Below are 12,607 nucleotides of genomic sequence, written 5' to 3'. Positions count from 1 at the left end.
CACCTACATTTAAAAAATATAAAATATATATATTTATAAATGGTTTTGATAAATTTAAATTTTAAATGCTACTTAAATATAAAATACTGAATAGTCTGTTGAAAGAATAACAAAATATAAGGCGAACTTCATATTATTAATTATATTCGCAAATTGGCTTACATCTTTATTCTGAAGTACATGTATGGTACAAATGATGTAACTAATATGTCTTTTAGACATTGATCACTAAAACTTTGATAAGTAACTTACTGTTTTTTTTTTCTGCGTGCAGGTATCTTCTAATCTTTCGCATAATTGACATTTGATTGGACGTGCCCGGCCATGAGGACGGCCAACTTGCCACCTGTCTGCTGCGTGCCCATGCATTAAATAGACGGGGAAGCGAGCAGGAAGTCCACCGACCACAGACCACCCACCACCCATCACCTACCCAAGCACCACCCCAAAAAACCCAAACAGCCCCACACACATGACCACGTCACGAGCGGCGAATCGAACGTGACACATGGCGATGTACTTTTATGCCAGTAAGATATCAGCCATCGCCTGCGGGATGCGTTGCAAGCAGACCGTGCTGCAAAAGTCGCGGGGTCAACGCGATCGGGACAAATGTCGCCAGCACCACCATCAGCATCCGCACCACCGGCGCCACCATCGTCGGCGGTGCCACATTAGCAGTGGCAGCAGCTCCGACAGCGAGTCTGCGGATGACTGCTGTCCGGAGTTGGGCGAACCGGGTGTGGATTCGGGAGGAGCCGGCTTACAAGGACCTCCTGGCGGCATATTCTCCCTGGACTCGGGACATCTGACAGCGGAGACGGCTCTTCTCAGCGGCAATGGGCACATTCGCTACCGGCGACGACACAGCGCCGAGCAGCTGAGTGCCTACGATCTGGAAATGGGGTTTCAACAAATCGAGGTAAGTGGCTAATAATTCATGACGGGCAAAACTGGATTACGCTTGAAAAATAAATCTTTTCATCCCAAAAGTTAACAAGTTTGAAGCAGTTAAATGCATTTGATTTTTCATTTACAAATAATAGGTATATATTTATATTATGGTAAAACAAAAATTAGTGAGATATACAACTTTAAAATCCGAATTAAGCAGATTAACTTATAGGCCACTCTAGAGAATCTAGGCAAAAAAAACAAAACAACATAGAATATTTTCGTTTTTCGGATTCTCTAGAAAGCACCCACAACACAGTTCTAAATCTCTGCCAAAATGGAAATAGTACCAGTAAATCTACCACTTTCAAATAACACTCAATATTTCATTAATTTTGGCTTTGTTTGTCTGTTTTCACAGCTTGGCAACACAAAATCGGTTGGGCCGAACAAGGACGATTTGGTTCAGTATGATGTGCCCAAAAATCCGCACAAGCGCAGCCAATGTGATATTAATTTTGAGGTAAGCTGTGCGGTAATTAAAGGCAACTGTTTGGCAATTCAATAATAATTTTCAGTGGGCTGTCATCAGCCAGCATTTAATTAGCTAAGTAAATTGGTTTGATTCTAGTTTACATTTTTGTGTACCAACCATTTTTTAATTAAACCATTAGATGACTGTTTTCATATGTGTATTGTTTATTTTCCACAGAGCTCGGTTGTGGGGTTTGGTGGCATTATGTACATAAACGGTAAAATAGTTTCTGGGCCATTGGACTCCCTCATCGATGCACTTTTGCCCAAGGATGTCTTGGACTTAGATAAGGTAAGTTTATTTTATAGAATACAGTAATAAGAATGAAAAAATCAAAAGCAGGTATTTTATTTTTGATTTAAAACTTGTGCAAATTATTAAAACTGTTGTATGTATGTGTAAAATGAATTTGAGTTTCCAATTAGAACAAATAAATAACTTAAATGTGGAAAAATAACTAATACATAATAAATATTGCGTGCAATTTTGTAGTTGCACATTTAATATATATTGTATTTTGCTTTTTCAGTTTATCAAAAAATAAATGACAGCCGCATTAAATTTCATTTGCCATATTTAAAATTCTAAATAAATAAAGCAATAAGGCACAAAATTTCAATATCTCTTTTAGCCTAATGAAAATATAACTAAATTGAAAATAAATGGAAAAATAAACAAACAAAAATCAATAGATTTAATTCTATAAACCGGATTGTTGAACTTAAATAAATTTGCCTGCCAAAGAAATACTTGCTCGCTCCTTATCGTATTGTGCACGCCAAATGGAATACAAATCAGTTCTTACTTAGTCGCAGACACTCAAGGACTTGAACACTGGCCAAGTTGCGTTTGCTGGCACGAGCCAAAAACCACAAACCAAGGGTCAACCGACAGCCCGGCGAGTCCCTTGGCCAGGATCAAGGACCACAGGCCCAAGGGGCAACCAAAACAAGGGACCGAAAGCCAGGAAACAAGGACATTCTTGTGTGTAAGAGCGTCCATTCAGAGGCCACAGGCAGCAAGTGCAAAAATAATTAATTCGTTGCAAACAAATCCAGAGATTAGCGCTAATTTGATAGGGCTGATGTGCGATGCCCTCGGCCAAGGAAAAGTTACGAAAGACTAGCAAACACAACCAGAAACAACTAATTGGTGGCATACTCCAGCTTGGCTCCCATAACCTCACTGAGAAAAACTAAGTGTTAAATAGTTTTGATTTTACTAGATACATTTATCTGACAAGAAGCATTTGTATTAAACTTTAAATAGGCAATATTAGATGGCTAGAATTAGGGTAATACCTTAATTCATTATAGTCTAAAAATAAAAGTTATTCTTAAGAAAAGTAATAATGATTTTGCTTTCAGTGTTTTGAATAACATCTGCCAGGGATTATTGCACTTTATTATGAACTTTAATAGCACTTGAGCTGGCCGCTAATCCGGTTTTGTTTCTGTCTGTTTCTGTTTCAATTGCAGGAATTTGTATTCTCGTTTTTACTATCCTGCCGCCTGTTCCTGCGACCCCATGAATTGCTGGGCAGACTGCTGGACTCGGTACCTGATAGCGAATGCTTGGAGTCCTTGGTCGCCCTGCTGGCCGAGTGGACGACAAAGTTCCCCTACGACTATCGGGATGAGCGCATGATGAGCCATGTCAAACATATCGTTGCCAGGTGAGGAGATAGTGCTCTCTGCAGCCTAGTCCTAATTGCAACCAATCAACCCCTCTCCACAGATGTTCCAATTCGCATTTGGAAGCCGCTGTCTCCCAAACACTGAGTGCCTTACTAAAACGACTGACTGATTTAGAGAGACATGAGGCGGACCTACGAGCCTGCCAGACCAACGAAAAGGTGAGTCGATGGCTCCAGTACCCTGATCAGTGCTGTCATCTAGGAGTGAAAGGTGATAAAATTGGCTGTGAGGCATTTGAGCAAGAAAATTTCTGTTAAAATTTATAACTCACCAACTAGTTTAATCAACTTAGTTACGTCTGGGTAACAACCAATGTCCAACGTTTACAAATTAAACTTTTATTGATGCATAAAAATACAAATTTTCGTTAAAAAAGCCTTTTATAAAAATTATACAAATTTGAAGTTTTTAAATAGTACGTAAAAAAAAATTACTTAAAATTTTAACCAATTTGAAAATTATTTGTTTTATAGTTTTAGCCTGTATTTTGTGATATATAATGGCATCCACAAACTAGCTAAATTAGCACCACTGACTTGGCTAAAAACAATCTTCCTAATCGCCGGCAATTGTCTTGTTTTCCTCGTATTTCCCATTATGCCTTTTTTTGGGGCTTTTCTCTGCAGTCTCCAGTAGATACTCCACTCAACTGTCCAACGGCCACGCAGTACGCACAAATCGTTTGTCGGCTGGAAAAGAAATTGGCCAAACACATTGGCGGCGAGGAATTCCTTCAGTGCAGCAGCATGATACTGCTCGATAAACAGGTAAGCACCGAGAGAAAATCATATTTAGTTTCCATTGAAATTAAAATTATTTAATAAACTGTACACCAGGAAAAGCTGTTGCTCAAAAATAAAAATAGAGATCGGTTCATCCAAAAATAAGAGAAACTTACAAATTAATTTTTTGAAGCTATAATCATACCTTTGCCAAGCAACTCTTCAATTTTAGCAAGACTATTTTAAGCTCAATTAATAGCACATTTTAGAAACTCTTAAAATGTTAACAAATTGAAATTTTTGTATAAGGTATTGGTGGCAAAAAAACCTTTGCCCTTAATTGAGGTCTAAAAATAAAAAATGCCACTTACTTATTAATTTTTAAAGAATTGAAATGCAACCCCATCTTTCTGCTCGAATGAACACCCCAAGAAAATCTCATTCGTCTAAATTAAATTATATTCCCCAAGTTAAATGCTCGCTCGATGGCAAATGTTTCCCTCTGCATAAGTCAACATTCGCCATAAGAACAATCTGCAGTTTTGCATAAATTACACACAGCACTCTCTCGCACAAACAATCGCACGCTGGCACACACTTGCCGGGGTTTACAAGGACATGCAATTAAAATGACGACAAGCAGCTTCATTAACAATGCCCCCGCCGTTCCATTGCCCACCTCATTTCAACGGCAGTCCTGTATTCTGTTTTCTGTATTCTGTATTCTGTGCCGCCTTCCTTTTTTTTAATGCAGAAGAAATGGGACCAACCATCCACGTCGGGCGCACCGCCAGGAGCCCAGGATCCGAAGAAGACGTGCAACCTGGAAACCTATCTGGATTGGTCGGCACGTCTCCGTCTGTTTGTCTGCAATGAGATACTGCAGGTGAGTGGACGAGCTCATAACCATTTGGGGGTCAGCACGAATACGAATACTCCACTTCACTCCAACCGAGATGGACTGGAGTTAAACGTAGCGCATGAGTCCTTAGACCCAGTGGATTGAATTAAAATTCCCATGCATGTTGAATATGCAGGGAGAGCACGTTCAGCGAAGTCCTGGCCAATACAGTAGCGGTTAAATAACTAGCATCCTTATTAGCCCCATTATATAAACGAAGGAAACTAAAATAAAGGTATATTTTGAGATTATTTACCACAATAAAGTCTTAAAGGTCTAGCTATGGTTTTTTATTATAATCTAAAAATTACTTACTAAGTATTTGCTAGTAATTAGTATATACTATTTCAGATCAAGTTTTTAAACTTATTTAAAATTGTAATTGATAATTTAAAATTTCGAACTTTTTTATTCCAAAAATATTATAAATTGTGATATACGATGTAGGTTCTACAAACCACATTTTTTGAGTTCTGTCCAAAATTGCATTAGCGATTCTACTAAAGTGCCCTTAGCTGTATGAGGGGTGCATGCAAGCGGACAGGCTGGCAAGATGGCTTATAATTTATGCCGTTCGTAACTGTCTCATTGACAGTTTGCCAGTTGGCCGTGTAAGCGACTCGTTAAAACTTTGGCCAAGTCACGTGGGTCCAGCCATGTTCCATGTCCCATGCCCCGCCCTCCGCCCCCTTTGCCCTCTATCGTCTAACTAACTTCCGTAATCAAATAAATCTTTCATTTTTCCCGTACCCGCTGTAACATTATTGTTTTCTCCGCTTTCAGAGCGGTGGAATCGAGGGTCGGAGCCGAACCGTGGAACTCTGGAGTGGTGTGGCACAATACTGCCTTCTGGTGGGCAACTACAATAGTGCCACGGCCATTTTGGAGTCCCTAGAATCCCCGGCCATTGCGAGGCTTAAAATTACGGTGAGTTAACTATCAAAAACTATGCCAAATAATTCCGTTTTAATTTGTGCAAAGCTGTAATTAATGACGACCGAAAAAGAAACACTGCTGATATATGGTTTTATGTATCAGACACAAAAAATCTAATTTATATTGGTTTCATTTATCGCAAACAAAAACTAATTTAATGACGAATTTATTACTGCGGGATATAATTTGTTGGTTATAATTAACTTGCCGCTGGGGCTTTTGCTTCAAAAGGATCAATTTAAGTTCAAACTAATTATTATTAAATTGATACATAGACATAGGGCAGTTTAATAACCAGCATTGCTATTTAAAACTTCATAAAAATACTTCAGATAAATACTTAAAAATAAAATAGCCAAAATAAACTCTTATCAAATCGGAAGTATACCAACCTTTTAAAGTGTTTAGAATCACGGCCTTTCTTTAACTCACTTAAGGCAAAAGCAGAACTTAATATTCCTCAAATTAAAACAGACCCAAAAACGTGCTCTTTCATAAATTTCGCATATAAATGCTTGAAATTAAATAGACAACAGTTTTATAGGCAAATTACGTGGCATGGCAGTGAAATGGGTTTTTGGTTCATAATTCCCATGGCAAATTGCGCAGTGAAACTTTAATTGGAGTTAAACAACACAACGACGGTATCTGCATAATATAATGCGAGGCAGAGTCACTAAACCAAATGGAATATCATTTGGCCCAGACATCAATTCTATGACATTTCCACTTGGCATAGAGAAAACATTTCAACTAGGAAATTTCCATAAACTCGGAGATCTGAAACTTAAGCTAAGCTAAAGTTTAATTTAAGCACAAGTACCAGTATAATCATTTGCTCAAAGAATACAAGGAAACGAGCAAGGATAATAAAATTCTTCCTTTTCCCATATGAGTGTGCGACTTAATGCTTATATGTGCACTGTAATTGCATTCTGTTAAAAGTTAGAAAGCAGTGCCTTGGGGCCATTTTCATTCATGGACTGAGAGAAATTTATTGATCGAATAACAAAATACATACTTAATACCTGCAGAAAACTTTAAGAGTAAAGAACATAGGGTTTTTTTATATAAGTTGAGTCAGTTTGTTCTATTATATATTACAAAAATATTCATGAAAGGATTATTGTTACAGCTCAGTTTTCCTCGATTTGTGTTGTTGAATAAAGAATATTAAGTATAATTTTGAAGAAAATTTGCTGATTTATATGTAGAAATGTATAGTCCATGTACCACCACGACCCATGTACTTAAAGATTCGCATTGCAACCAGCCAAAAGAACTTTTTGCTTCACGAAACTATGGATATCTATCTCCACTCTATCATATCCTTTTTCTTACATTTTGTGTGTGTAAACTCGAAGAAAATCTTTTCGCCTCGAGGCTTGAACCCAATGCCTAGGATATTTGCTCGTGTCAGCAGATATTTATGCAGCCTAATGCATTTTGGCGAAAAGAAGCTTAAAAGATTTAAAACCATGTTCGGGCTTGGTCCGTCGGTTTTAAGTTAAATATTGAAAGAAGTAATGGAGATGCTCTGGCCAATGCTATTTGCTTGGCCTGTAAACTAGATTGAATTTAAATTCTCTGATATTAAAATACAAAAATGAATTCAAATTATTTTCTGTATATTTCATTTGTATGTTATCGAACTTGCATTTGGAATTTCACTTTTTAACAAAACGAACATTTTAAATAATAATATTGGGCCACGTTGTTATAACAACAAAAGTTTTTCCACCCACAAAAAGGTTTTTTTCCTTGCTGCCAAAAAAATTGAATTGAGGGGGAGAACCGAAAAAGAGATGACCACGCCCAAGCAACCACATTTTCGCTGCAGTTGGCCCAATTTCATCAAGTTTATATATTTACTCACTTATTTGGCGCATCGCCCGCACCTTCGCCTTTCATCCTGCGTCCTTCCACCCACTCCTTTAATAGACCGCAGCAGGTTGCCGTGCATTCAGCAGCAAATGAAGCTAGTTTTCATTAAAAAACTTTTTAATTAGTTAATGGATTCCGCATTTCTCCTTCCCTTTGTTGCCGTCGCAATTTAACACTAGGCTTGGCTTTCTTTTTGCCCTCTCATAATAAAAAAATCAAGTTAAAAGTTACTTAATGTTTTTTGGTGCTTTAAATGCCTTCGGCTTATATATTATTCATTATGAAAGTTTTTATCCCTCTTTACTTCCATTAGGATTTTTAGTATAGCCATGTATGTATATGTATTTTAAACTTTTAAAAAAACGTACACATATATTATTTAACACTATGTAAGCCAAAAATAAGACGATTTCTTTATTATCTTATTTATATTATTTATGTTATTAAAAAATACTTAAGCGTACACCTAATATTTTTAAAGTAATAATCTTAACTATTATGTTGATACTTTAAATCAGTTGCCCACCTTTTCTATGCCATATTTTAATTCCTATTTCTGCTGCACTTTTCTCGCTATAAATTTTTCGGACAATGGGCGCTGAAAAGTGTGCAACGAAAAATAAAAAATATAAATCCTCTTGCCAAATAAAAAATGAAAGGGGAATTGCATAAATTTACAGAACTATGCAAAACTCGAGCAGCAAAAAGTGGGCGTGTCGCGTGCATTGTGTTTTTCGAGAGATATTTACAAATATATTTCTATAGCTGCTCCTGAAATGTTTATGAGTGTGCATTGGATGATGGCAATAAATGTGCCCGATGCTGGCCACAAGAAAATTCAAAAACTTTAAATAATCCACCAACAAGAGGTGTACCAAATGCTATTATAAATGTGTCTCTTAACGAGACACAAACTTATAGATTGCCTTTAACACAAATAATAATATTTTTCATTGAAAACCGCCATAAATTGCTAAAATCCCTCTTAAGATGTTGTCCCTTTTTCAGTTTAATGCTTGTAAAATCCCCAAAAGCATTTCCTTGATGCTCGCGGAATCCTAATTAATATGTTATCAGGCGAAGGCCAAATGTCGGCCATAAAATTCGATCTAAAGCTTTCCCGGCCAAATTACAAACATAAAACTCACACAGACCGACAGAACAAACAAAACCATAAACTTTTACAGCCCGAAAAAGAGAAACAAAAAATCGAAAACAGACCGCAAAGCCAGCGGGAATGGGTAGCGTATCAAGATTGCCACTACAAATGATGCTCATTTATGGATTTCGATTTGATTACAGTGGAGTAAATTGCAAGTGACGTGTCAACAATTGGACTGCATGCAACGCCATGCCGAGGGCCATGGACATTTATGGCAGAAGCAGGCCATCGTCTTAAATGAGCAGCAGGAGGGTCTCAAGACTGATAAGCAGGCCAGGGAGCAGTCGGGGCAAGGAGCAGGTCCTGGGGGCGGAGCTGCCACACCCTCAATGGCCATTCCCATCCCCGACTTGGACGAGAAGCCCTCGACAAGTGGGCGAGTGGCTGGCATTACAGGCACTTCCGGTAAGAATGCAATTCGGCACAGAGGAAAAAAAAATCTGTTTTTCTAAGTTTCTGTTTGAATTACATTATTTTTTTAATAAACTACAATTTAAGAATACAACATTTTGTAACTTCAAATTACATTCCATTATTGTTCAGGTTCTTAAAATGAAATTTTAATGTACAAATGTTGATCACTTTTTCTCTCTGTGTACCAACAGCTGCAACAATAGAAGCAGCTCTGGTGCCTGCGGCTGGCAACAGCAATGTGGAGACTGCAGCAGCAGCAGCAACATGTACGGCAGCAGCATCAGCACCAATGGCGGCAACAACCACACCATTAGCAACAACGGGCAAGCCAAATGATTGGGTTGTTATTCCAGTGTTTGCGGATATTGTTAAACTGGCATTGGGCGAGCGTGAGAACTGTTTGCAGCGGTAAGTTCAATTTGCCTGCCCTGATTGATGCGGCCAAATCCAGGGAAAATATATATTTGCATGGGCAAGGGGTCGTATGATTAATATATTGCCCATTCGCATTCGCCAACAATCGCTTTTCCACTTCACTCTCGTTTCACTTACTTCCGGAATGTATTTAACCTCTCATTTATATTTACACTTTAAATTTAATTAACCACAGAGTGGCAAAACAAATGATTTTGTTCCCAACGACAAGGCAGATAATCATTTTCATGAAAATTCATAAAAAAAAGAGCACAAAAAGCTTTTTTTCGCTCGCATTTATTTGTTTTTTTTTTGCTCGCTTTGAAGAGAAAAATTGACGAACATTAATATATATTTTTTTTTCCTAAAGCATTTATTTTAAATTGACTTCAACAAGTGCTGAAACAATCACAAAAATAATTAAATGAGATTTTATGTTAAAACTATTTGTTTTGTTTAATGTTCTTAATAATAAATTCTCTGAGGAATAGCTGTTTTTATCTCTTAATTAAATTTTAATGGGTAATAAAAGAAAATTAAGTGCTACAAAATATGTCAACCTTTTTTTGCCATATATTTAATAGTAAGGCGTAATAGGAATAATAAATTATGAATCGTTGCTTTAAAAATTCACATATTCTGTTATAGCTTAACAGTGTCAATATTTTATTTACACATTTTTCAAATAATGCCTAATGGCAGTTTTTTTTTTAATTATTCATTCAGATAATTTCCCGCTGCTGCTTATTTTCCAATAAATGCATCATTTAGAATCCCAAACCAAACGTAGACCAAATCTAAACCTATCTTCCCCTTGGTTGGCCCAAATCCCCACCATATGCATTGCTCCCTCCAGACCAAACGATACCGGGCTGAAACAAACAATAAAGTATGCACCACCGACCACTGGTGGCCACAATTGACCTCATTAGACTCACAAATGCGTATACATGCCGTCGGGCAATTTATTCTCTGAAATATAATCAGAGAGCAGTAGTTGCTATAGAAAAATGGAAAATAAATCCGCATTCATTCAACAAATTTCAATGTCGCATCCAGTTTCGCAATGAAATGAAGCGTGTAAGCGTAAATCGACTTTTCAATGCACTAATTAAACGAACCATTTCGGCATTAATTGCATAGCTGCCTCTTCCTACACCGCAAAATTTATTAGATTAGATGAAGTGCGGATATAAAAAGAAAATCCCTCTCTATTGAATTGTTATTATGAATACAAATAAATTTAATATTTTATCTTAACCGTTAACTTTTGTAAAGCTATTCAAAGTATGTCAAAAAAGAAAGATAACAACCTTTTAAAATTAAAGGTTAAGAATTATAATGACTTACACAATTTTAAGATCAAAGATTTATGATTTCTTACAATAATATTCAGAGCTTTAAGGAAGTTTAAATTATGAATTATTGAATTATGTTTTCAAGATAAGTTTGCAAATATATTTTCACTGTGCCACTCCCATTCAGTTAGCTTATTTGGCTTTGCTTTTCTGCATAGCCTTTTCCATTTTGCATGGCAAACGCAAACCATGACTTTTTATCAGCCAGCAAAACATACTTTCCTCACTATTCACTCGCACTTATGTTCTCCGCTTTTCCTCCGGTTTCCCCCGCTTCTTGCAGCTTAGCAAATGGCCACATCAATATGGCTGCCTTCGATCGAATGGCGGCCATTGTTGGGGCATTCACCAAACACATGCAGGCGATGAAGGCGGCACAGGCGCCATCTAGCGGGGAGTACGAGCACTTCTGCCGGCACATGCAGCAAACTTCAAAACTTGGCGAGGCGGGTAAGTAATATTCGCTGAGGCTCAAAACTTTCCTCCACCCCCTCGAAGGATACTTGTTTTTTATTTTCGCTCGCACTCTCTACGAAATTTATCGCATTTTTTCACATTTTTCACTGGCATACCGTGACTGTTAGAATTTGGTTAGAAAAGAGGTAGCTTTAAACAAATACTAAGAAATACTTTAAGGGATTGAAGAATGTTTTTCTGTTCTACCTAATTCAACCAATGATGTGAAGTAAATTTGTATGGTATTTAAAAGTTTTTAAAAGGCCAATTTTTGTCAATGGTCTCAAAGTTTCCGTAAAAATTACTCATACGACACGTGTTGTCATTTTGAATAAAGGTTTTGACCAAGGGCATTTGTGCCTGAAATAAATAAAATTCGCATTGTATAAGTAGACAGCCCTAATCTAAATCTACATGCCCACTGATTATTTACCAACAGACTAAATTGTTTGAAAAGCCTGTGGGGAAAATTAAATGCATTCGGTGCTGGCAATTTGAGAGTCATTTCCCTCAATGCTTATTAAAATAAAAACAAGGGAAATATGGAAACTAGATTATGAACATATAAAACTGGAGCCGCAATTTTCGTGGTAGGCCACATTTGGTTATTTCGCGTGCTTGCGATTGTATTGTATTCATATAAATACAGCAAAGGATTATCCTCCCTTGATGCTTTAAAAGGGCTTAATATTCTTGCTGAGCCTTCAATTAATATATCACACTTCATATTCCGCCTCTTAACCATCAGCGCCGTGTTTTAACAGATTTGCCGCTAATTAATTCAAATTAATAACCGCAATAAAACCACAGACAGACACTTTACGACCACAAAATGTTTATGAACTTGGATAAAACTTAGCGAACGACTAGTCCTATCCCTTCTTTTGCCTTCCCACTCTGGCAGCAGTTACTATAGTAACCCCAGTGAACCCTTGTTTTTATAACAATTCATTTCCGGGCTGTTGCTTCTCAGCCTTTGTTTTTATTAGAGATGATGACAAACTAGGGGAGAAGGCTTAGAGCGAGATTTAGTGGAAAATATTGTTTGTTATTTATGCTAAATTAAATGGCGTTTCCCTCTTATAAACATTGTGAATTAAACTCGGTTGAAAAACAAAATGCAAAAATTATACCAGCGTTTTTAGGTGGCCAACTTTTAACGGTTGCCAAAATTTGCATATTTGATTGAATGCTTTTAAATCAAAAAGTAAAATGGGTCGAAAAATAACAAAAA

At 37.1% G+C, this 12,607-nt stretch overlaps 1 protein-coding gene across 1 annotated transcript in view; it reads left to right on the top strand.

Annotated features, from left to right (window-relative positions):
- The window catches only part of LOC108040948, a 29,090-nt gene that overhangs the window by 7,674 nt on the left and 8,809 nt on the right, over positions 1–12,607 (top strand). Inside the window, exons 2-12 of the mRNA XM_017118664.2 lie at positions 275–922; positions 1,316–1,417; positions 1,607–1,720; positions 2,908–3,104; positions 3,167–3,284; positions 3,753–3,893; positions 4,603–4,734; positions 5,533–5,676; positions 8,872–9,136; positions 9,337–9,553; positions 11,201–11,367. Coding sequence (XP_016974153.1) covers positions 509–922; positions 1,316–1,417; positions 1,607–1,720; positions 2,908–3,104; positions 3,167–3,284; positions 3,753–3,893; positions 4,603–4,734; positions 5,533–5,676; positions 8,872–9,136; positions 9,337–9,553; positions 11,201–11,367 — 2,011 coding nt within the window. The 5' untranslated portion in view covers positions 275–508. The remainder of the gene's footprint in view (positions 1–274; positions 923–1,315; positions 1,418–1,606; positions 1,721–2,907; positions 3,105–3,166; positions 3,285–3,752; positions 3,894–4,602; positions 4,735–5,532; positions 5,677–8,871; positions 9,137–9,336; positions 9,554–11,200; positions 11,368–12,607) is intronic.

This window comes from Drosophila rhopaloa, unplaced genomic scaffold (assembly GCF_018152115.1).
Source record: "Drosophila rhopaloa isolate 14029-0021.01 unplaced genomic scaffold, ASM1815211v1 contig_2, whole genome shotgun sequence".
Lineage (NCBI taxonomy): Eukaryota > Metazoa > Arthropoda > Insecta > Diptera > Drosophilidae > Drosophila > Drosophila rhopaloa.
The sequence above is the reverse complement of the archived record's forward strand: the minus strand, read 5'-3'. Positions and strand labels throughout refer to the sequence as shown.